We start from the raw sequence: 25,603 nt of genomic DNA, 5'->3' as shown, positions 1-25,603 counted from the left end.
TTTTTGGCAAAAAAATATTAAATAGTCTGTTCGTGTGTCGGCAAAAACACATTCGCCAGAATTCTGCGCGATCTTTACGCCGGACTTTGCGCAAGATCCGCGCAGACATGGTGCGTTGAATATGCCCGAAAGCAACATGGCGGATAGTGAGGGCAGGGAGTTGGTGTTTAAGTGAAATCAAAAACAGCCCGAGTCCATGTACAAATATATTGTTATTTTAGTGATTGGGGTTGACAGGAAGGCGTTTCTTGCTGACTTTAGAATGCACTGGAAACCAGGTAGCATTGAGGAAATGTAACGCACTGGACTTGTTTAGCTTGGAGGCTAACGAATGAGCGATGCACGTCGGTTTAAACGTAAACATCCGGTCGCTGTTTGGTGCATGTCTGTGCGGTAGAACTCAGCTTGTTTGCTATTTAAAATCCCTCCTGGCTCCTGATTAATCAACATTAATCGGAGAAAACCTGTTTTTTTTTCTTTCTTTCTCTGGATTACTTATGATTACATACATATAAGTAGGGGGCTGTGATTATTTTCCACAGACAGCCATGATCTCAAGTCTGGAAGTTTCTTGTTCTGGAGCTGACCTTTGTTTTACTGTAATCTCTAAACATTATGTTCCTGCATTGGAGATCAAACAAGGCCCGGAAGCGTTCACTTTCACAGCAAAGATGATCTGCAGCTGATTTTTCCTGACTTGAAGTTGGCATTGAGGAGATCCTAATATGGGTTTGCTTCACTTTGTCTTCAGTGTTTTTGGGAAGTGCATTGACCTCATTAGTTTGCTTTTGGACATCAATTTCATACTTGTGAACTCCCTGGTCCGGTTGTTTGCGACACTCATTCACCTGGTCGGTAGTGTACCAATGCTGCTGACTAACTCACTGCAGGAATGTGTGGATCTCTCGCTGTTTTACCTGATCACCATGATGGACGGCATGACCGCCGTGACCCACAATGTGATCGGAGGCTGGATGCAGCTGCTCGGTGGATTGTTCGAAAGCTGCAAAATGATAGGCTACTTGTCCACGCATGTACTGCTGCGCACCAAAGAGCTTCTGCACCGTGGGCTGCTCTCTGGACAAGGCTTTCTGCGGCAGATCTGTGAGGGCTGCGGTATTGTGTTTAGCCTCTTGCTTTACTTTGTCAACACCATCATCAATCTTCTGCTCATAGGAACGCAGAACCTGTACGCTCTGGTGCTCGGCATGGTCGAAGCCGTAGCCAGCCCTTTACATAAAGCTCTCGAGCTTGTCTTGACTGTCTTTACCTTCTTCTACAGCACCCTAGTGGGCACCTCACTTCTACTCTGGACACCATGCAGGCTAGCCGTGGAGTTCACCAGCTCTTTAATCAGTGTCTTCTTGCTAAACTCCTATGGACTGCTGCTGACTGTAGCCATAATCATAAGTGCCACCATCTACCTAAACCCTGCTCTGTGTCAGAGTGTAGTTCGACGAATAGCAGACCATGTTAACGGGGCGCCCGCTCTGCAGCGGCTTCACAGAACTCGACAGAGGTTGTACTTACTGGAAAGACACTTGCGGCAAGCCACAACCTGGGTGCACAGTCGGCTTGGTCTTTGGATGACATTTGCAGGAAGGGGAACTCTCAGAACAGGAGACGGGACGGTCCAGGAAGTCAACACCGAGCACGACCCTACGGACGTGCTTGAAGGAGAAGAAACAAGGGACGACAACGATGCTGCAGATGAGCCCCAGGCGCCGCCTCCAGCTCCTGAATCCTCAGATCAGACGCTCCCGAATGCCCGCTCTCACATGCCGCTGCGAAAAATGGCATCCGAGGACAGCTGCAAAGCCGCCCCTGCTGACAGCCTGCTCACACTCCTACAGGAGCAAGAGGAGAGAAAGAAGTGCGTCATCTGCCAGGACAGCACCAAGACCGTCGTGCTTCTGCCCTGCCGCCACTTGTGTTTATGCAGAGACTGTACCAACATCTTGCTGCGCCAACCCATCTACCAGCACAACTGCCCACTGTGTCGCCACATGATCCTCCAAACCATGGACGTTTATCTCTGAAAAACTGAACTAAACGTGGCGACGAATCTCAGGTTAATGCACGGCTGGTTTCCCATTGTGCAAATTCTGTTGCCCATTCCACTGTGCTGAATCTTTTTGCTACTTTTGATTGTATATAAACTCTCATGAATGTTCCCTTTTATATATATATATATATATATATATATATATATATATACACACACACACACACACACACACACACACACACACACACACACTCTGAGGCTTGCCACCACGACACAGCCCTTTTGTATGCAGTGTTTTCCTTTCATGATTCCGCTTTTCTACTGACGCACACTAATATTTTATACTGGAGTGTTGAATACATGATTGTAAGATTTACTTGGAGGAAGAACAATGCGAGGGTTAGAATCACTTTATTTCTATCAGTACAGTATACACTAAACATGAGCTAATATTCAGCAACATGTTTGTGACTCAGTACTCCAGCCTTATAATGTGAACGTCTCGTATTCCCCTGCTCCTCAAATTACAAATGATTTTCTACAAGTCCCATTTGTTGAACTGCTTTATCGATTTGCTCCGAGTGGACATAACGATATTTCGGGAAGTCATTTTTTTTTCTTGTGTTTATATAATTATTGTTTTGTCCATCTACTGCAATGGCTTGATTTTGTGTGTTCGTTCATGTTCTTTTGAATCAATGCATTGTGAATTGAATTGTGATTTGATATTCAGAAATCCAAGAGCTTTTTGTTATTTTTTTATATGAAAGTGTTTTAAAAAAAACACATTTCTGATGAAAGAATTAAAAGAGAGAATCTGACCCAAATTCTGAGGATTTTTTTTTCTTTTTGTCAGTTATAGAAAAAAAATTATAAATCTGAAACCCGACATAATCAGGGAAACATTGAAGCTTTAACACCGTGTTTTGTGTTTTAGCCAAAGTAACCAAATACATCAGGCTGTGGTCTTTTTTTTTAATTTACTTTAGGTTCATTTGTACAGATCTTTTTATTAGAGGTGTATGCAAATGGTTGTAATGTGGATTAGGCCCAGCACAGAAAACGACTGAGTAATAAACTGCTCAGAAAAGTGAGACGTTACGCTGCAGAATCATTCGATTGCTATAAGCGTTGCTCTTAGAAACAGGCTGAAGTTCCATCCCGTGTAAACAAAACTGCTATGTTTGTGTAAGTGAATAAATAGTGGAGGCAGAATGGAGATCACATACTCATCTGCTTATATTTCCCAGTGTGTTTTTTTTTTTTTTAGAGAGTTGTGCTGTTTTGAATTATCGCTGCCATACTGACCGCTGGATATCATGGAGAGGAAGCTTTTTCCTAAACGAGTCTTACAGGCTGCCCATTCGGAACCACATACTATTACAGCCTCCAAATATTTCTCGTGCTGAGCGATTCTTTGTTTAAGTAGTGCTGCATTTTTTTTATTATTCTTAAAAGAAAGTTAGCAAACTTTTGATGCCTTCATCACAGGGACATCGCTGACAGTTACAATGGTATTCAATAGGACACAAATTTTAGCCAGGCACTAAATTGGATGCTATGAACTTTCTATTTGTTTGATTTTCTAAATCTCCCAAGCTTTTATCACTTTTTAATTTGAAATGCATCATTTTGGACTATTGAAACATTTGATTTTATGATGTTGCATAAATGTTTGTAATATAAGTGATTAAATACACAGGAATTTTGTTCATGCTGTCGCCTGCGTACTTTATGTACAACTGGGGAATTGAATGCAGAATTGGATAGAATTTCCAAGTCCAACATTACTGATGTACATTTTTCAAGTATCTATACATTATCAGAGGGGTCCCTGGTGGTCTAGTGGTTAGGATGCGGCGCTCTCACTGCTGCGTCCCGGGTTCAATCCCCAGTCAGGAAACCGACCCCAGCCACTCTTAGTGCTGGTCCCAAGCCCGGATAAATGGGGAGGGTTGCGTTAGGAAGGGCTTCCAGCATAAAAACGTGCCAAATCAAACATGCGGATGATCCGCCGTGGCGACGCCTAATGGGAGAAGCCGAAAGAAAGTTTATACTGAGTATTTTTATCACGGGGAAATTTACTCCACTACATTTCAGAAAAGCATGTCGTTCCTCATAGTGTGGAGTGTCTTCATAAACTAAACAGATTTTAAATTAATTTGAAATTTTAATTAAATGCATCTAGCACTGCTCATCCACTGTCATGGGCTCAATGTTTGAATCCAAAACTTTTTTAAAACGTAATAAATGCAAAATATTTCACTAATATAGAAAATCCAGAAAACCGGTACACAAAATGGACCTTTCATTAGATTTTGAAGACTACATTTAAGTTTTCAAATCGAAACAATGACTGTAATAAGAATTTGGATTTGTTAGTACTTTAACATTATAAAATAGCATACATGGTATATTATTATTATTATTTTTATTTTTTATTTTTTTTCAGACCCTCATTATAACTGAAGCAGACAGATGTGGAAAAATGGTTAATTTTTATTAATTTTTATAGAAAGCAATGTCAGGATAGTATAATCTAGGAGTGATTATGACATTTAGATTGTGAATGGGAAAACTCCATATGCACACTGACATTTTGTTAGGTGCTTTGGAAATGCTCAGACATGGCATCCCATACTGTTTTAGGACAAGCAGACAAACAATAAATTGCTTACTTAATTTTTTTCCTTCCTTGTTTTGCTTGGCATCATGACATGCTTGCATAAAAGGTTTAGCAGATGTAAGCCACCCTGTCATTCCAAGACTACTATTTCTTTAGCATCCACATCATTTTATTTGTTGGTAACAAATGTAAATTATGTTCCTTAGAATATTTTAATTTTAAGTTCAATTGCATCACCAGCAGTTAATAGCAAAACAGCACAAATTTCCATCCAGCCCATTTTGAGAACGTTTCCATCATATGTCTCCTGCACTCGTGTTACAGGTGTAATGAATGAGAACAAAAAGGAATTCAGCTCAAGGTTGAAAACACATAGATCATGCATTGCCTAATCAAATTACAAATTGCATGAAAGGACAAACCATTGAAGCAATTAGTTTGGTACGTTTTTTGTTCAATTGAACAAATTGGTTTAACATTCTTTTGAATGCCCTGGACTATTAACAATAGGCCTGCTTTAGTAAAATATGCTGGATATAAAACTACTAGGAGCTTTATTGCATTTTGTATTTAATAATCTTTTTTTTAAAAGATGCACAAATCAACATTTAAAATCTATGCAAAAAATATTATTACATTGTTATTATCTACTCCCCTCTGTTTTGTGCTGCAAATGATTTCTAGTGTGACCTTATCAGTAAAAGTATCAAAAGTATTCAAAGATAGGCTTTTTTTAACTCACAAGCCAAAAGGTGAACGAGAAAATGAATTTGCAATGAGATATTTAAGTGGTTTCAGAACTTACATTAAATATAGATCTTTAATGAGATTCATATTAATGATCATATTTTATAAGGATATTTTGCTTTATTATGAAACAGCAGACATACTCATAACCTCAATTCCCTCATGAATCTGATTCTCTAGCTGTGACCTCACCCACAGCGACATGGCTGTGATTCAACATCAAACAGATCCAAGAACAATTTATGGTGAGCATATGGGATTTAGAGCCTGGTGTCAGACACTGTGAGATTGTTTAAAGCATGTAATGTCTGCCATAATCAAGGACCCGTAATATCGACAGGTTAGAGCATTCATGGGTCTTGACCTCATGGAAATTAACTTCTCATTCCTTGCATTTCTTTAGAAAAATAATTGTGCCAGGAAAATGTTCCGTATTTGCCCATGGCAGAAGTTCAAATGTTTTTTAGTGACTGGTTGGCTTTGTTGGGTCAGAAGCCAGTCATAAATGTTATGGAGTGTAAAACAGTAATGTTACAGCCTTGCCTGTAAATGGGTTTTAATAATGGCCTTCAGTGAAGTCATTAATCCAAGGAACATCTGTGACTTGGCATAAATTTGTGTCTCCGTTCCCAGTTTGGGCTCGCGACCAAAGCAACACGTCGCTCGCCTTAAAGAGGCACCCGGGGCTTTTATGCCAATATACTGAGTTCAACAAGCAGTTTATCAAAATTAAACTAAACGATTAAATTCAATTAAAACAATTTTACTGATAATTTAAGTCATAATTCAAAATATAAATTTTTTTTAAATGATCAACAGAATCAATTAGAATTCGAATAAAACGAGACTAATGATAGTTTTGCATCAGTTTATATTAGTGTATAATCTTTTGCTTTCACTGACAAAAATGATATGCAAAACACTTTTTTTAATTTCATGTAATACTTTATTTACAAACAATTCTACAATGTCTGAATGTGTCTGAGTGCATTGTCTATTTGAAGACATTCAAAAGATCAGTGATCATCACTCATTATTGTCTGTAACTGCTGCAATATTATGTATAAGAATAAAACTCTGGTTAATTTTGTTAGCAAGTGCGTACATCGGACTGGCGTTTCAGATTCCCTCACAACCTTGAAAAGGCACCAGTTTGTCTTACGTCATGGGAAGTAAATCTTCCAGCACTGATAATTTGCTTATAAAGAATAAATACGACTGTAAAAAAAATGTGCTTTGTAGTGTAATGCTTTGAGTAAATGCATTTTTGGGTAAAAGTTAAATGCATGATGTGCATTAAATCTAAGCAAAAACAGCAGAGTTTTTCCAATCAGAGTACACCAGAAAGCCAATAAAAGTGCTGTCTGTCTTCGGGCTTGAGTAAAAGCCTGTATACTCACCCAGAGCCATCTGCACCCACACCTGATCACTGGGAATCAGGTGCAGCAGAGTGCCTCCGGACAGTGAGGCTGGCTTGGACCAGTTGCCAAACATCTGGAAGTAGGAACCCATGGCTTGTCCGTTCTTCATCAGGTCAAACTGTAGGCTGGAGCGGTACACAGTGGCGTGGACGGCAAAATAGTACACACCTGGCACTCTGCATGTGAAGCGTCCAGTCTCTGCACTGTAATCACCCTGCTCATTCAAGATGATTTTGTCAAAGCGTACTGCATCCCCTATTGCTAGAGGCATTGTGTGGGAGTCAGACAACTTGGCACTGAATGCTGACTTAGGAGCCACAGCACACTCTCCTGCAGGTCCCCTCTCACCTTTCTCTCCTGGATCACCTCTGTCACCGATCAGGCCCCTCACCCCTGGCTCCCCTGGGAGATATCAACACAATGGGAGCTGGCTTAACTTCTTGAGCTCAAGCATTAATGAAATAGACTAATTATTGTTGTTGGCAAATAAAGGCCAGTTATGATTGCCAAATTCACTAAAAACAATCTTCTCATTCTTTTTACTCCTCCAGCTACTCTCTGCACCACATGGATGTCAGAGTATAATGTATGTACTATATACTGCAATTTTTAATCATTTAAATTTATGCTATTTATCCACAGCAACTGTCTAAGCAGTTTAGGGTTAAACACCTTGCTCAAGGACCTAGCAGGGACAGCTTACAGGTGCTGGCATTTATTCTTGTCCTTTCAAGCAGAAATCCAATGTTACCACTAACCCATGCTACAGTATGTGACCAAACAGTAAACAACGACAACTATAGTTTAATTAGTATTTGATATCAGTCCCAATGGTAACCAGTAATTGTGGCCTTTAAACTTTGGGTCAGTTCCATGATTCTGTGTGTTTCAGTTGAAGTTGGAGCCAGTGATCCACTCCTCTCCTCTCACAAAACACTATTTATTTTTACTTCAGCATTAAATATAGGGGTAAACTAAAGGGGTCCTTACTGTTTATTTTAATTGTTGGTTTTATTTATGGTTCATTTTTACAGCAAATGGGAACTAAATGTGAAATGGGATGTGATAAAATATAAAATATAAATGTGTCAACCAGATCAATTCTTTAAAATATAATAAACATTCAAAAACTTATTGTTTATATTAATAATAAATAATAAAAATATGTATCAATTTAATATTTATTAATATCATCATCATTGATATTATTTTTTACCCAGCTAGTTTTTTTTTTTTAGCTTTCATTAAGCAAATATCCACATACCAGTCTCTCCACGATCACCCCTTTGCCCTTTCTCCCCAAGTGGTGCATCTCGCCCATCTCTGCCATCTCTGCCTGGCTGTCCTGGCCGTCCATGCAACCCAGGAGAACCCGGGATACCTGGGCTACCCATACACAGACTGTGAATCTTATTATCCTCAAGCTGATTTGAATAATGCGCCAGCAAAAAAAGAAGGATGGAGAGGGCCCAGGATTGGATAGTCATCATTTCTTTAAATCTGTTAATAAAAGTACTTTTAATACACATGAGAAAAGCATGACACTCGAGTAGCAAAAATATTATTTTCAACTCATTGGAAAAAGCACGCCAGGAAATTTGAAGATGCTCCATAATGCTTGAAGTATGAGCTGAAGTCTAAAGGCAGAAAGCGCAAGAGGGAAAAATTGAAATAATAACAACACTGTGTATTTTTATATCCTCCCTCGCATCAAGGAGGAGGAATGAACTAGCACACTGATTCATGTCTCTATCAAGCAGTGAAGTGCACACAGACCCTGAAATCACTCCACAATCAGGCAGCAAAAATGCACCATCAGCAAAAGTACAAATGATTCACTCTTTGTGGATTTTTATTAGTACTGCCCCAGGCTGCACACTTTTAAAACTTCAGCCCCTGACTGTAAACCAGTGGTGATCTAGGCATGACTTCTGCTTTTCAAACAGCTGGTTTATGTAAAATAAAAGAAAGTGCTGACTCACATTAACAGAGCACAGACCATCAAAGCATGCCTCAGAAAGCAGACAAGACTATACAAGCAGAAAAATCTATGTTTCTTTTAGGGAAAAAACAGACATACAGCACTTCTGTTTAAGTGTTTGCTTCTAGTAAACATTTGTACTATTTCAAAGTACAGTATATTTGTGTGTATTACACTGTGTGTACTTGGGGATTGTTCAAGCATGTCAGTGCACAAGACCTTTAGTAAATTGGTTTACCTTCACTGTTATTACTTTCCTGGTGCAATACAGTAAAGATTATGGAACGATCACTGATCAGGTGGTTCTTCTTTTCTTAAGCAAAACAGCATGTTGAATTTTGAGTGTTCAGAAACATCACAATTTCAAAGCCTGTCAGAATCTATAAAATATATTGATATTGAAAATAATTTTTTTTTTTTTTTTTTTTTTTTTTAATCCCATCAAGTTATTAATAATAGATGGTCCTAATTCTACATATCAATTCCTACATCTACATAACCCAATTTCTGTCTTTCTAAAAAGCCTAGTGTATAAGTGTACAGAAAAACTAGCCCATTCTCGGAAAAGATTTATGGTTAAAGCTGGTCGGTTAGTCATAACACATCTGCCACTGTGTCAAATCCCTGCTAATTCATCACAACAAAATACAATACAACTTATAACTTACCATTAATTTCTAAGAACTTCTTTAAAGCCGTGACTGTTTTGGAGCAGAGTGAAACAAAAAGGAAGACTTTGTGTCCCAGACTGGGAAGCCTGGGAAAAAGTGAGCACTCTGACGCTTATGAGAGGAAATGGGAATGCAAGCCAATTAAACAGAAAGGGAGGGTAGAAGTTAAGAGCGAGAGAGAGAGAGAGAGAGAGAGAGAGAGAGAGAGAGAGAGAGAGAGAGAGAGAGAGAGAGAGAGAGAAAGAGAAATACAAGAACAATGACCTGGAGTGCATGTGGATTAAAGTCTGAATAACTTCTTCTGTATGATTAATTACTAAAGTATGAAAGCACTGAAGATCAGAGCACTGTGGTCATAGTGATAAACCAAACGCTCAGTCGAAAGAGAGAAGGCAAATGCAGCAATAATATTCTAAACCAAATTATTTCCTTGTTTTTAATCCTTCACGGAAATCTTTAAACTAGCTTGTTTACTTTAATCTCTACTATTACCACCATAAACTGCCAAAACAATCTTTCCATGTTTTTAATGTCTGCCTCACAGTTACTATCTAAAGATGTATTGCTGGCATTTTTGTAAAAGGGGGCATGTTTGTACAAAACCGAGAAGCTGACCGTAGAGGTGCAAGTAAGGACTACTGAGTAAGAACATGACCAAATGAGCTAGCTAGTTACTCGATGTGAACTTTATTTAAATATTATAAATTCAGTATAGCATTCAACTTTTAAGGTAGGCCTACTAGGTACTTTTCTAGCATTGGCAACGATACAGGGGTGATTTTTAAGACACTGTAGAGACCGCTTAAAAGAATTATGCCTGCTGAATTCCAGGAGTCAAAACTCTGAAGATCAGAAATATCCAATTAAATAGTATGTACAGTGTACATTTTACGTAGTATGTGTGTTTTACAAACTGACAGCCAGTAGGCATGGTTAATGTCAGAGTGAAATTGTTTGGTTCATCACAGTACAATCATGTGCTTTTTGCCTGTTGGGTATTTTCATTATATCACATGGATGTGCCAAAATATTACTATACAAAATCATAAATTCTTTTAAAACCAAGACCCTGAGACATCGACAATGCAGTGCAGCAGGATAATACATGGCATGAGAAAGAATACTAAATCTAGTTTTATGCTAGAATACTCCTCAAAAATGGATTTTGGATTTCATTCTGAGTAACAATACAAATGGCATGATGCAAATCATATGCCATTTAAATTAATTAAATGACTTTGGTGTAAAAATATGAAGATCTTTGGAATTTTTTGCAATTACTGAGTTTCAATAATAATTAAGAACAGCACAAATTTCTCAAAAGGAGCAAATATATGATAAGAAAATGGAAAATATATAATATATTCAAATTATGAAATAGGAGGGTTGCTCTTTTTTTTTCTTTTTGGACTTTTTGCAATTACCGACTTTCAATAATACTTAAGCTACAGAACAAGTTCTCATAGAGAGATTTAAATGGCCAAAAGTATGTTGCAAATAATGACCATCACAAACATACATGTTTGTTGAACATTCCTTGAAACAACTATGGACATTTATATGAAGTTGGTCCCCTTTTCATTGCCCCCAGTTCCCTACATTTTGCAGCATGATGGAAGGGATTTGTACTCATTCCACCACTAGAGCATTAGTGAAGTCAGGATCTGTTGTGGGGTGAGGAGGCCTGGGGTGCAGCCAGTGTTCCGGGATGAGGTCAGGGCTGTGAGCAGAGGTCTCTTGATCTCTTCCAAACCAACCTTAATAAATCATGCAAATGGCCATCGTCATAATAGACTCATAAGAGCCAGTGAATAAAAATCATAAATGTAAAGCATATAAAGAGACTTTAGACAATTGTGTACTTCCAACTTTGTGGAAACTATTTAGTGATACCCGCATATGGTTGTGAAGGTTAGGTGTTCGGATACATTTAGCCATATAGTGTAGTACTTAAGTATGGTTCCCTGGTGGTCTAGTGGTTAGGATGCGGCGCTCTCACCGCTGCGGCCCGGGTTTGATCCCCGGTCAGGAAACCAACCCCAGCCACTCTCAGTGCCCGGTCCCAAGCCCGGATAAATGGGGAGGGTTGCGTTAGGAAGGGCTTCCAGTGTAAAAACATGTGCCAAATCAAACATGTGGAAGATCCGCTGTGGCGACCCCTAACGGGAGAAGCCGAAAGAATTGAGTGCAGTATTTTAGACTGTGCATTTACACTGATTTTTTTTTTTTATCATTTAAAGACCGATAAGCTTCCTTATCTATTACCATCACCACAAAAACCTGCGTTAAAATGAAAAATAACGAAGCCACGTTGAGTAAACAAGACATGTTTATTATTTAAACTATCACTTAAATAAAAAAGTGCATAGAAAATAAACATGATTAGAAATTTTCCTTTTTTTTTTTTTTTTTTATACAGTTATGTACATTTTTTTCCTCATACATTCGTTCTTAAGCAATTTGTGGTTTGTCAATGGTCTTTCCTTCATTACTGTGAACACTGAACACTGTTTGGGCAACGGGAGAACAAAATAAAATAAGAAACATTATCAAACATTGAACACACCGAGATACAGAGAATAAGGAAGTGTTCATTTAAAAAAAAAAAAAAAAAAAAAAAAAAAAAAAAAGTACAAGCACAAGCTGTTTTTTCCCCCCAATGGTCAGGTTTTGAGCACAAAAACTAAGCTGATGTTTAATAAATGATAAATGAGCGCTGTAGGGGTCTACCATATGATGTGCACCTACATTTAACCTTGAGGTCAATACAAGACCTAGAAGATGTTTCAAAGTTGCAGAAATAAATAAAAATATTCATTAGTTAGTTATTACAAAACACGACATAAAATATTGAACTGAATTTTCAGACCGGAGAATGGGATTTTGGGAAATGCAATCCGCTGAAAGGTCGATTTTTTTGTTTTGTTTTTTTTTGTCTTGACAACCACAAAGTATGTGAAAATGTACAAAGAGTAAAATGAAAAAACTACAGCATTGAAACGAATGGCTATCCTTAAAAACTTTACAACCACAGCTTACATTTATTTTATTTCACTGTATAAATATCATCTTTCAGCCTAGGCCCCCCCCCAAAAAAACCCAACAACGGAGGAAGCAAGTCATAAGATCATAACTGCAATGCTCCAGTCATAAAGCATACACAGGCACAGAAAACAATACATGTCAATATTTAAAATGCTGCACATTAATCTAAACTGTATCTGTAACACAAAGTCATTATAGATTACACTGAACATTGCTATTAACCATTATGAAAACTGTTGTTTGCTACTGTAACTACGTTTGTCTGTCCATTCCATATACTGTGTAGATATTGTGAATATTGAAGTACAGTTTTACTATCCATACATATGTTTAGGTAGAATATATTCATTATGTGTGTAAGAATATGTATACATATTTATATAGATACTACAGAGCAAGTACAGGAGAAGGTGTGGTACCACTGGTGTGGTGTGGAAGAATAAAGTCCAGGAACCTGGTAGCTTTTCAAACACTGACTGAACACCATATTACACTGGTTTGTGGAGCATCTTGAAGTTGCAACTAAACTAGCTTAATGGAGGAAAAAAAAAAGTAATTGACAAAGCCCTTAGGATTGGTAAAATCATAATCAGGTCGACAGACGCGAGTTCTGTACAAAGATCGGCATTGCTATACAATCCTCACCGACTAAAACGAAACGTAAAGCTCTTCTGTAACGTCCCTGCCTTTCACATTGGAACAATCATTAAAAAAAAAAAAAAAAAAAAAAAAAAAAAAAAAAAAAAGTAACTATGACAAAAGATCGATCGCAAGATTCAAATAATACATTCAACGAAAGGCCTAGCTGCAGAGTTCAGCCCGGCCCTGTGCCGCATCCAGAGAGCCGGACTTAAAGGAACTCGAATACCTGAATCGATGACGAGACCCATGTCGCGAGGAGCACGGCAAGAAGCTCCCGGCGAGAATCTGCGGCAACACCATCAAACCCACAAATCCAGAAAAAAAAATTATCTGGAAAAAAAGCAGCCAATTAGGAACTATAAAGAGCGTGATCAATATATGATTGTGTTATGAATCTGGAAAATAAGGCTTGAGGCATCAGCAACAGCCTTGATGGAAGAAGAAAAAAAAAAAAGTGATTAGAGTTCACATGAGGCAATAAGACAACGCTACACAGAAACTGGCCTTTTAGTGGCTCGTTCTGAAAAACAAGAGCCAGAGGTGCACACTGTAGCAATCGAGTGAGCTTTGTCTGGAGGTATGTACACATCCCCTGGGCTTTCTGCAACATCGATAAGCTCGATTTTACATTATCCCTTTCATACAACTCAGTTCTGACTGTCAAGAAGACAGTGTACGCACAAATCAGTGTTGCATCCACAAGGAAATGGTTTCGCTCAAAGAGAAATACTTTCACTATTATTAAGACATTGCGAAAGACGTCAGAGAGAGATATGTCTCCACCCTAATGAGAGAACGCTCCTTAATGTGTCGGTCTCTTATCAGGTCTTAGAATCAGCCAAGACTGATGACTGGATTTGATTCCGGAACTAACGGATGGACAAAATGATTGTTAAAGAAGGCACCACACCGTTGCTATAAAAAAAAAAAAATTAAATAAATGGAGAGGACAGACATCAATGGTAAGTCTAAAATTCCATCACAAAGTCAATTTTATTGAGAAGGAAACAAAATGTCGTCCTAAGGGGTGATGCAAAAAAAAAAAAAAAAAATTAAAAGAGAGCAATATACATAAAAAGAGCACATTTGTGTGCTTTAAATGGCTAGCTAGAGCCTCCATGCAGTGCCAAGGCAACATGTGTCAAGCTGGGAAGAAGACTGATGTTCAGTGCACGAAACAGGGAGAACGAGTTTTTCATCCATTCCTCCAAATATAGTGCTTTAGAAGAAAGTTTTCATGGGCTAGCCTCCGTGGCAGATTCCTTCGGGTATACTCGTATCTATGAAAATATTTTTTTTTCTTTATATAATATAATAAAATAGATGGAAACTTTGCAGTTTGCTTAAATGTAAAATGATTTCAAGCATTTTTTTCTACTCATCATTTCTCCACATAAAACTGTATCCTATTAAGGGAAGATTGGTATTTACGTGTGAGATTATTAAGGCTGCCATTGGAGAAGACATGCCAGTTTTTTTTATACAGATAAGCACTTAGAACTAGATGCTTCACAGCCTATGCTAATTACATCTCATCTCATCTTATGACTAATTTGGATCGGCAATGAGAGCTACTGGTGGACTGCACACTACGGGAACGACTACGGCTTTCAGTCTTTGGAATAGAAAAGAGAATAAGGAAAAAAAAAAAAATGCCAAAACTGTTTTAAAAAAAGTACACTATAAAAAAATAATGACAAGCATTAGTGTTGTAAACCACTATCTACTACAAAATGTTGGTAAAATAAATACAATATTTTATTAAAAATATAAATATCAATAAGTGCTATTCACTAGTGAGCTTTTGAGTTTTGTTGTTTTTTTTTTTTCAAGATAGAAAAATATACATATTATTTACATATGAAAGGAAATAATGACATTTACTTATCTACATAAAAAAAAACTAAAATAAAATAATAAAGAAAACGAAATTTTAAAATGACTCGTCCGTCTTAAGAAAACATTTGGATGGCGTTAAAAAAAAAAATTTCTGAGTAAATACTACCAGCTACAGGCCTTAACACATGCACATACTACATGTCCTCATTACAAACATCAGTCCACGTTACTTAAAAAAAAAAAAAAAGATTTAGGTCAAATGAAGCAATCCCTCCCACCCGCCAAATTTCTTTAGTCCCTTGACTGTCAGTCCACCAGGATCTCAGCACATCCAGTATCCAATGATACATCCAGGGGTTATTACTTCTTCAACATTTCAGGTACACTCATAATTCATTTTCCTACCCCTGCCCTGATAAACACCTGCATACGTCCAACACAGGGAATAAAAAGCTCCCTCTAGCGTTCTCCATCCACCTGTTTAAGGGCTCATACACACAAACACACACACACACACACACACACACACACACACACACACATCAGCAGAAGGAGAAGGCTTTGATGTACATTCAGAAAGGGAGGTTTTGACGGTAGGTTAAAAACAAGAATCGAATCGCAACAAAACAACAATAAAACAATGGACCCCTCACGATTCCTCTATCTAAAAAGACAGTGTACCGTTCCCTTAGAAAAATTGCACTTTGGTGTCAAATGAAATGATGTGGCAATTCCATCATACTTTGTTTTTTTCTCTCTCTCTTTCCCCCTCACATTTCATTTGCAAGGGCAAAAAAAGATTAAATATTACACATTTGGAATTTGTAATAAAGATTTGGGCTAAACAGGGCACACAATTTGCTAACAAGCAGACTGCACATCTTCGACTGGCCTGTTTTTGAGGTGTAAGGGAACGCTCCACTGAAGAAGTCCTTTTTTCCTCCGTTTATTCGTTATGACATTGCTCTTGAAACCTTTCCTGAATCAACTTGAGGCACAGTGCCATAAATCCCTCTGAAAACCTGAGCCTGTTTCAATAAATAACCATATTATTCAAAATACACACATTGACAAAATAAAACAAGAAATAAAACAGAAAAAAAAAAAAAAACAGTTTTGTTTGGAAGGACAGGGTTCAGTTTAAAGTAAGGAAGGGAGGCGTTAATTAAGGAACTTGCGACACTTTTTGGCCCCACAGTTGCAAGGCAGCTTATTGCCTGGTTCCTCGATGGGGAACTTGTAGTCATAGGTGAGCTCTTCGCCCTTGTAGATTTTCCGCAGCGCAAAAATGACTATGTGCTTTTGCCCGTCGATATTGACTACGCGGGAGTAGCAGTTGGGCTCACAGGAGTGGTTTATGAAACGAGCAGAGTTGCCATGCATGGTGGCATCTACCACCTCATAGTCATCGATGCGAAACATGTAGCAGCCAATTCCCTGGGAAATAAAAGAAAGTTCAAGAAACAACATTGTTACTGAGGTCAGGAGTTGATACTGTTAGTACAATGCACTGCACAAATATCCTAGCATAATAGTGTAATATAATATCGGTGATCTGTTTTAAGTTATGTTGAGATTTTACTAGACTTTAGTGTTATAGGTACATTTTTGACATATAATCGCAGTTAAATCCTGTATTACGATACAAATATCGGTATGATCTCTGACTGGCCGGTATGTTATTCTAGCTCTCCCTGGTCACTCACGGGTATACTACAACAAGCTGCATGCGTCTGTGAGTTAATGTATGCACGACAAGGCAGATGGCAGGTGGCGGTTTCCCCCACTTGCAGTACCAAAAGTTACTGCTTAGTGTCTCAAACGAAGGATGTGTCAAATTTCACTCTCTCCACCTGGTTATATAGCCAGGAAGAGCTGGCTAGAGTGTAGGAAATGGATGGTGACTAAATTGGGAGGGAGGAAAAAAAAACACAAGGCCTGAGAAACAGAATAGAAATATCTCCATGCCTCTTTTTCAACAGCCAGATATTTTTGGGCTAGTTTCAGGCCTTTTTTGTGCAGTTTCTGGATGCAGTTGGGCTGGAGATTCTTTAATCCGGGTTGAATCAGATGGGAAATGTTGTTTTAGCGTAGCAGATAGTGTCTGTGCTGTAATTATGACATCAGCACTGAATGAATTTTATTAACACCAGCTAGTATACTACTTTATTAACATGTGACAGTCACAATGTGCGTTTTATACCCCTTCAGCCTCTGCTGGAGAGAAGGAAGTGTTTTACTCTAATCATTTATAGCAGTATTTGACAGATAGATAATATGGGTAAAATGCTGATAGATTATATCAAAAATGTTTTGTTTTGCTGTACCGTTATACCCCTAGTCACTACATATGCACTGTATGTACAAACACATTGCAAAATATGCTATAGACTACACTAGACTGCATATTCTAGTATGAGAGTGTTGAAGTGTTTACCTTGGCGTCATAGTACTTCTCTCGTTTGTCAGTAAGCACAGAGCGGATGACGTTGCCCGAATACTCGATCACCATCTCACCAGCATCAATGTTTCTCTTACAGAACAGACCACGGCCGTGTATGGCTGACCTGGCGACAGGAACATGGCTTGTATGATATTTTTTTAAATTTAAATTACATTAAATAAAATAAAAAAAAATCATAGTCAATCATATTATGACAGTATGACATACAGTGATTAGTATGACATACAGTGGAATGCTTTTTTTCGACTTGTAAACATGAAAAAGAAATAAAATTGAAAAAGATAAAAAAATAAAAAGAAATGTAAAAAAAATGAAATAAAGTATGAAAGTATATTAAAATATAATCTGACTATAAAGTATAAAAAGGTTCAGAATAAAATGTTTTATATACATTATTATTATAATAAAAAAAAAAAAATAATGATATAATTAAACAGAAGGGATGGATTGATGTGTGCAAAAATATACATATCCACTCTTTTCATACATAAGATTGGAGAAAACTGATTTTTTTACCTGTACACGCCCACAGATTCTCTGGATGTTTTCTTTAAGTGTCTGAACCCAATTGCCAGTGGCACATCTGTGCTGGAGCACCGTCTGTAACACCAACACAAAAATAAATGTTATTGACCACAGAATAGCCAAAAAATAAATACATTACATTGAAAATGAGATGAAGGTAAAGGAGACTTAAAATACAGACCGTGCAGATTTAAACTGCTCTTCATCATCTTCTTCTTGAGGGTTGTACTCAGGTGGTTGGCGATATTTGGAAGCCAGGAAGTTAAACATGTCCAACACAGACCTCCTTCAGGAAGAGTCAGAAAGATAATTACTACAATTCAACAAAATATTGTTATAAATAATGCTTGATTTATCCTATGTACAATGGTTATTGCAAAATTAATCATTTAAGTTGGTCATATATTAGGTTGGCTGTATTTCTAGAAGCTTCTATAGCTGTTTTTCAAAGATTCAGAGATGTTGGCCAGCAAAGGCTACACAATACTATGGACATTTTCTCCCCTGCTTTGTCGCCTGATGTTAAATGACTGAAGAAGTAGTTAAAAAAAAAACCTCTACCTCTTTTTTAATCACTTTCTATACCATTCAAACTGTTTTGTATATGGTTTTTTTTTTTATTGCTACCAGTTTGCAATTTTTTCCAACAGTAATGTTTGGAACAGATTAATAATCACACCTTTTAAGTAAAGATCGGCCGTAATGGGTTTTGTAATGTTTTTGAACAACACAAGCCTCTTCCAATCAGTGCACTTGTTAGAAGGTTTTTGTTCCCGTGTCTACGTATAGGCTAAACTACAGCGTCAGTCGGCTTTACGTGTTTAACCCCACACTGTTGGTTCTGGTCGGACCCTGTCAGCTGTTTCTGTATATCAAATCAGCGGCCGAGAAAGAGAACTCCGATTGGATATTTAGCTTAGCGAATAAGCACAAGCACATTTTTTTTCCTAAACGGAGCTTCTTCACATTTCTGTGCTAGTCTCTGTAACTTAGCAGACATGATTCATAAAAAAACAAAACAAAAAAAAAACACAAATCCGGTTAGTAATGATTGCGGCGATCGGAATCTGTTTGGATGCCGAATACACACTACTGCCACCTGCTGGTATGAGAGTTCTCTCACGCAAGTGCCGAACGTACATGTACGGTTTTGTCAAGTATACAGATGCGCCTGCCTAATAATCTGGCTAATTTGCAACACAATTGCCCGAATTGGATTAATTAAAACGTCAAAAAAAATAAAAACAACCTAATCAATCAGTTAATTTAATAGACTAACACTGATCAAACCAATCTAAATTTGGTTTTGATCAAGCTCAGAACTAAATATGGCTCATTAAGCAAGCACAACACAATGCTAGACAATAAAGACAGTGCGACATACCTGTGGTGGACTTCAGCACGGGCAGATCCATGGGGGTTGAGAGGAGGCTCGTCCACATCCTCCGGCTTGTGGAAGCGGAACCTGTAGTTCCTGCAGTACCTGGCACCGTACAGCTGCTCCAAAAGAAAAACTACAGCATCATGGACAATACCCAGCATCCGTAGCCCATTCACCCCTGAGAAGGCCATGAAGCAAAGCAGAAACGGAAAAAATCATTATGCAACAGTTATAATATACGTCCGGTAACACAGATTTAAATATTATGTAAATTGATTATGTGCCTTGAGTGTTATTACCATCAAAAGACAGCTCTTTGAGTTTGGCATTGGAGCGTGCCTCCTGGACTTTATCGGTTAGAGATTTCCAGGCCTCTGTATGCAAGGAAGCAAACATCAAGGATTAATACCATTTCTTGCCAATATGCTGCTTTAATTACATTATTTCTATTTCTATATAATATCATCCCTACAAGACTACAATGTTGTACGATTATAACTCCCATTTATATTATATCACCAGATCTACAACAATATTGGTCTAGAGTAGTATGAGCTGTCTTGAAAAACACACACACACACACACACACACACACACACACACACACACACACACACACACACACACACACACACACACACACACACACACACACACACACACACACACACACACACACACACACACACACACACACAATAAGGATTCTTCTCCCAAAATAAAAGGAGAGAGGAGGAGTTACATTTAAGTCTAGAATCATTCCTACTTGTCATAGTACATGGAGAACGTATGCTTCGCTAATCTCAACGTTATACAAGTATATTGTTAACATAGTTTCTATATTTATAAGCAATGTCACTGACAAGGAAAGAAAAAAAATAAATAAAAAAATAAAAAAATAAATAAATTGGACCAATAAGTTCAGGCCTATAACAAACAGAACAGGGTTAGAATTACATTACAAACAATAATATATTTAATATACAACAAATTACATGACGATAATTGCAAAGTGATTCAACTTCCCCTGTTCAACAAAAGCACAAATCAAACTTACCTTCAATACTTTCACAGCAGACCTTAAAGCCATCGTCACTGCAGATTTCAAACAAGAGGCCTTTTTTAGGTTTGTAGTCTGAGGTGGAATTCGGTCCATCGTCCTTCTGATCAGGAGTCGCTACCAGCAGAGTCTCAGGTGCTCGGTCTGCATTCTGACCTGAAAGATAAACAGAATTTGATCACATGTATTAAAGAGAGAAAACTATTTATTCAAGGTAGTTAATCAAATCGTCTACTAAACAAAATAAACACTTTAGCACATGTATGTCTTCTAGAATTAAAAGTATACCCACTAGCAGTCCTGAGATTTTCGTCATGGGATTCTATGGCCTTCTGATTAAGAGAAGAGGGTTCACACTTTCTAGAATTACTGCAAGTAAGAGAGATTTCGTTTAGTCCAGGAGTAACACATTTAAATCTGCAGGTTTATTTCAGATTCATTAGCTGGAATTTGTGTACCTTTTTCTTGAACCCTTTTCATTACATTTTGCCATATTCGTCAGCTCGAGCTCCATATGCTCTTTACCCCTATTGATAAACAAAATATAACATTTCACTTCGATGTCTTGTGAGAAGGCATACTTGGCAAAATAAAGCTGCAAAAGGACCTCGGGTTTACCTTTGAAAAGCGGATTGTTTTGAGGAGTCAGGAAAACGCTGTGATTGTGCCAGTTCTTCGGTCGGCCCACCTTTGTGCTTTTTTCCACCAGTATTGGCTGCACTTGGTAGAGTCCTCTTTGCTTTTTGCTTGATCTTACCAATGCCTGAGGAAGCTTTGGCAGAGGTTGACTTCAGCACCTGCTTTTCTCTTACGGCTTGTGAGACAGACGAGGTTTGTGAGCTCCGAGTGGGAACTCCAACCATATGACCCTTATTCGGGTCATGTGCGAGGTGACTGCGTACAATAGCCACTTGACCAGATGCGTTTGTACTGGGATCAGTGGCTTTATCTGCTCGTTTGCTTACAGGATTCTGAAGATTGCCTTCTTTGCCAACATTGCCTTCTTTGTCTTGCTGTTGGCTGGGTGACATGTTGATTTGATTTGGTGGAAGAACACAGATGCTACTAGCAATGGAAGTCTGAGCAGAACTGGCAAGTTGTGACACCATGGGGCTTCCAGATTGAAGAACCATTTGCTGCTCTGCAAGGCCCAAGTTATGTGGACTGGCTTTAAATACAAGGCTACTTATGGGGCCTGTGATCTCAGGGCTAATGAGCCCTGGGGTACTTAAAGACACTGAATTTGCTCCCAATAGATTCCCAGGTGCAGAAGGCATTGATACCACATTCAATAAGGACTGATTAGGATTAAGTCCTGCCACAGTGCAAGGCAATAAGTGGGTTGAGGAATCATGCCCAATGATACCAGCCTGAGCAGCATTTGAAATTGGCATTGGTTGCGGAAGGAGAGCAGGCTCGAAGTACACTACTCCAGATTTGGGCCGTTTTATAATGTTGGGCATTTTGCGGTGAGATGTTGCAGCTGCAGCTGTTATTGTGCCAAGTTCAACCAGTCCTTGCTGAGCAGAAATGCCAGCAGCAATTTGTGGCGAGGACAGGTTAATAAGTGTCATGTTAGGCCCAACCTCTGATGGTGCTAATGTAGGTTGGCTTCTGGATCGGGCTAGCTTCTTACTTTTACGGGGTTGCAGACGTGAGATTGGCCGCTTTTTGCCATGTCCAGTGGTAAGAACTGTAGGGGTTGGGGTAATGGACGATGCACTGGACACCATAGCAACACTGGGGGCCAGCTCATGTCTATGCCCAGCTTCTGATGCAATAATTTGAGGATCATGTGAAGGAACACCAATAAAAATGCCAGATGTAGTGCTGGGAATAATTGACTGGAAACCTGTCTGACTGGTGCTAGTGAAGGCATGAAGCTGAGGGTGATGAGGCACAGGAACTAAACCTTTGGTAACAGCAGGGAAAATGGACTGAGAAGGGGAAATTCCAGTACTAAGGCCGGTCAAGACAGGTGCACTGCTATTCATGACACCGGTTGTACTGACAGATGGAGCAATCTGTATCTTCTGAGTTACACCATTGGGGAGAGTTTGCACAACATACAGAGGGCGCAAATGTTGATTGAGAACTATTAATTTCTCCGGACCAGCTTTCATAGGAGAATGAATGGACTGAACAGCAGGACTCACAATTTGAGTGTGTCCTGTACTGACTGAGGCAGAAGGAATAAACTTCTGGCCCTGTGTTGCCACTGTTGGTGAACTTGGCAAGCCTGGTGTGCTAGGCGTTCTGTTTAGATCGGGATTTCCTGCTTCTGTTACTTGGTTTATTCCATGACTTGAAATGTGATCTCCATCAATGTGGGTAGAAATGAAATGATCAGGTGTCATGTCACCTTCAGTCGTCTGTGAATCTCCACCATCATCTCGTGGGCTCTCACTAGATACAGCACTTCCTGCTCTCTGCTTGTCCCCGCCCTTATCCACTCCTGCTTCCTCTGCAGCCAAAGCCAGCATACTGCGCTCAGAGCTCTCAGAAATGATTGAGCCATGATTTTGGTTATTCACAGATGGACTGCGGGTCGTGAGCACTGAGAGGTCAGATGGCAGCTCCAGTGGAAGGCCATAGGGTTCTTCCACTGGAATTGAGGTACTCACTCCACTCTCTACAGGTTCTGAGCTGGCCAGTGGTGGGGTAAAATCTTCGAAGAGTATAGTCTTCCTACGGTTTACGTCTACCTCGTAGCCCTCATCCAGAGAAAATGGTTCGGTGGAGTTAGCCTCTGGTTGTTGTCCCAAGCTTTGCATTGATGGGGTGTTTAAAACAAACTCCATAATGTCAGAAGGCAAGATGTTACAGTCATCGCTGTTGTTATTGTCCGAATCAGACTTGAGAAGATCTGCACTAAGTGACAGCTGGTTTTCAAGAGGATCCTGTCCCTGTGATTTCACACTTCCTAACTGCAAACAGTTATCCTTCTGATTTTTACGTACATCGCGACTATGAGTGCTTCCATCACCAGTAGTGTTTTCAGTCTCTTTCCCTGAGTCAGCATTCAACTTCTCAGCTCGACTCTCTCGACCTCTCTTTTTGGTTGAGTTTTTATGTGTAGAGGATGTCGTAGCAGTAGTTGTGCTGCTGGTGTTTACACTGGCATCACTTTCCGAATCATCATTAACTCCATCCAGCTGACCAATTTGTTGGCATTCTAAACTTTTGGTCGCTGCTGTTACTTCATCACTTTCGTCATCGGTTTCCTTTACTCCATCCCTCATGAACCTGTGAATCTGGGATCTTCTTCCCAAACAATGATCTATACTCTCAATAGAAGGAAAACTAGAGCCAGGGTTTATGATGGTCCGTGTGAAATTGTAATAGTAATCCTTGTTTGGACCGAAACCTTCCTCATCCTCTCCACTGTCTGCGGAAGATGATGTGCTCATATCATCAGCCCCATCTACTTGTCCCTCGGCTGATCGCTTGCTGCCACCTGAGCGCTTTCTTATTGGGATATCACCACTGCTGTAGAAGGGAATATCTTCTTCACCGTAGGAACGAACACCATAAAAGGGTGTGAGTCCGAAGAACATGTTGGAGCGAGCCCTAGCACTTCGTCTAGGGTATCGCCGCTTTGTGGAACCATCACTGTCCTCCTCGTGGTGCTTTTCTGGGGAGCTTTCATCTTCTAAATGATGATCTGCCCCTTCACCATCATCCTCAGCACAGTGGTGGTCGACATTCTGCTCCTCTGTGGGTGTATGGCTATCAGACTCTGAGCTTTCAGAACTCGCAAAAGGAGAAAAAAGCATTGCATGGGAAGACTTCCTAAGTGAAGCATGACTGCTAGGGGATCTGGAAGTGGATGTGTTTGTATTAGAGCATGTGCTGACAGCTTTGGTTCCATTAGGATCTATTTTTTGAGATACCAGAGACAGTCGGTCTGTGCAATGCTTCTCCATCAGTAAAGATTCTTCTCTTGATTTAGAGTGAGGATGTGGGAGGCCTAAACTCCGCTCAGTACCTGGCACTGACTGAATTACATTTACTAGAGAACTGTGTTTTTTCTCCATGCTAAATCTAGACTTTAATTGCCTTTCGCCTCTCTGATTATGTGATTTTGTTATTTCAGTAGAGCCTGAGGTTTTGTCACTGATGACTGCTGTGGCTTTGTTGGTATTACGTGAGGATGGCACTTGGGCCTGGGTTTTGATATTACAACCTTTCGAGCTGCTAAAGTTACTATTGTGTATTTGTGCCTTACTATTTTGAGGCATCTCTCTCCCTTCTTTTGAAAAATCCCTGCCCTCTGTTAATTTAATTTTGGAGGGCTTCTCTCTGGTGGTAGAGGGCACATGACTAGCTACCACAGAGGGGCTCGACTGAGTTCCCCTTTTCATGTCCTCCTCGCCCGTCATCACTCCAGGTGACCAGAGAGGCTTAAGAGCTGCAGCTGGAGATGGCCCTGAGACACTGTCATTGGATTTTCTACCCCCAGTTTTATGATGCATTGCCTGGGGTGAGCCTGCATTTCGAATGTCTTTCGAGTCGGGCCCTGCTGCAATGGCTGCTTCTTTCCCTGCAACACCATTATCTTTTAAGTCTGCGGAGTGTGGATTATAGGACAAAAGAGTTGCTCCAGCTGGTAGATCAGTGTCTTTTGTCACCTGTTTCCCCTTTTCTACGATCATGTTTTCACTGCATCTTTGATACCCAGTCAAAACTGCAGTTCCAAGTGGAGGCGATGACAGAAGTGCTGATGGTGCAAATTTAAGACGTTCTCCTTCATGTGGCTTTTTGCCAGCATCTCTGCCCCAGCCCAATCTCTCTGTAACACCATAAACGGGTCTGTACTGAGCTATGGTTTTTACAGTGGTTATCTCTCGACATGGAGGTCTCTCATCACCAGATGCTTTCCCTTTTACAGAATCCCCACATCCATGGTCCTGGGAGGTTGAGGCAGGTGACAGAGAGACTGTCTGGATCTGGTTGGCTGAGTTACTTCCCTGTGGACCAGAGGAAATTCTCTGTCTTGGTTGCTGATGTGAAAGGGAGGAAGTACTATGGCGACGAGACCCAATATTAGGTAGACTGGAGTTCAGCTGAGGGTCACTGACTGTTACAATTTCGTTAACCAAACTGACAGCCCCTGTGAAGAACAACAATCGGTCATATAATAAAAGTCATAGTCCAATGAATAAACAACAGTGCATAAAAATATTATAGATA

At 39.4% G+C, this 25,603-nt stretch overlaps 3 protein-coding genes across 15 annotated transcripts in view; 1 reads left to right on the top strand and 2 right to left on the bottom strand.

Moving 5' to 3' along the window:
• rnf26 (ring finger protein 26) lies at positions 1-3,722 on the top strand. The gene has a single exon (XM_083549447.1). It carries the CDS (start codon positions 726-728, stop codon positions 2,037-2,039), a length of 1,314 nt encoding a protein of 437 aa, XP_083405573.1. The 5' UTR covers positions 1-725; the 3' UTR covers positions 2,040-3,722.
• A 2,582-nt stretch (positions 3,723-6,304) lies between these two features.
• Positions 6,305-9,600, bottom strand: c1qtnf5 (C1q and TNF related 5). 4 transcript variants are annotated; one of them, XM_083548722.1, is made up of 4 exons: positions 9,452-9,600; positions 9,022-9,096; positions 8,067-8,302; positions 6,305-7,204 (listed from the first exon to the last, which is right to left on the bottom strand). In XM_083548722.1, the coding sequence occupies exons 3-4, from the start codon at positions 8,290-8,292 to the stop codon at positions 6,684-6,686; spliced, it is 747 nt and encodes a 248-aa protein (XP_083404848.1). In that variant the 5' UTR covers positions 8,293-8,302; positions 9,022-9,096; positions 9,452-9,600; the 3' UTR covers positions 6,305-6,683. The 4 variants fall into 4 exon arrangements, with proteins under 4 accessions (XP_083404848.1, XP_083404849.1, XP_083404850.1 ...); XM_083548723.1 differs by having other exon boundaries at positions 9,037-9,096; XM_083548724.1 differs by lacking the exon at positions 9,022-9,096 and having other exon boundaries at positions 9,452-9,596.
• A 2,165-nt stretch (positions 9,601-11,765) lies between these two features.
• kmt2a (lysine (K)-specific methyltransferase 2A) overlaps positions 11,766-25,603 on the bottom strand; it is a 50,808-nt gene continuing 36,970 nt past the window's right edge. For 7 of the 10 annotated variants that reach the window (XM_083549338.1, XM_083549340.1, XM_083549333.1 and 4 more), the window contains 10 exons: positions 21,029-25,523; positions 20,869-20,940; positions 20,703-20,779; positions 20,408-20,566; positions 19,650-19,724; positions 19,354-19,528; positions 18,151-18,255; positions 17,961-18,044; positions 17,418-17,547; positions 11,766-16,417 (listed from right to left, as the gene is read on the bottom strand). In XM_083549338.1, coding sequence (XP_083405464.1) covers positions 16,142-16,417; positions 17,418-17,547; positions 17,961-18,044; positions 18,151-18,255; positions 19,354-19,528; positions 19,650-19,724; positions 20,408-20,566; positions 20,703-20,779; positions 20,869-20,940; positions 21,029-25,523 — 5,648 coding nt within the window. In that variant the 3' untranslated portion in view covers positions 11,766-16,141. The remainder of the gene's footprint in view (positions 16,418-17,417; positions 17,548-17,960; positions 18,045-18,150; positions 18,256-19,353; positions 19,529-19,649; positions 19,725-20,407; positions 20,567-20,702; positions 20,780-20,868; positions 20,941-21,028; positions 25,524-25,603) is intronic. The other 3 variants (XM_083549339.1, XM_083549342.1, XM_083549335.1) reach the window with 1 other exon arrangement.

The sequence above is a fragment of the Silurus aristotelis genome, assembly GCF_946808225.1.
Source record: "Silurus aristotelis genome assembly, chromosome: 8".
Taxonomy (NCBI): domain Eukaryota; kingdom Metazoa; phylum Chordata; class Actinopteri; order Siluriformes; family Siluridae; genus Silurus; species Silurus aristotelis.
The sequence above is the reverse complement of the archived record's forward strand: the minus strand, read 5'-3'. Positions and strand labels throughout refer to the sequence as shown.

Coding starts and splice junctions, on each gene's coding strand:
- rnf26 (XM_083549447.1), top strand. CDS start 726: ATGGGTTTGCTTCACTTTGTCTTCAGTGTTTTTGGGAAGTGCATTGAC.
- c1qtnf5 (XM_083548722.1), bottom strand. CDS start 8,292: ATGATGACTATCCAATCCTGGGCCCTCTCCATCCTTCTTTTTTTGCTG. Junction 7,205..8,066: donor GGGTGATCGTGGAGAGACTG/GTATGTGGATAT, acceptor GATATCTCCCAG/GGGAGCCAGGGGTGAGGGGC.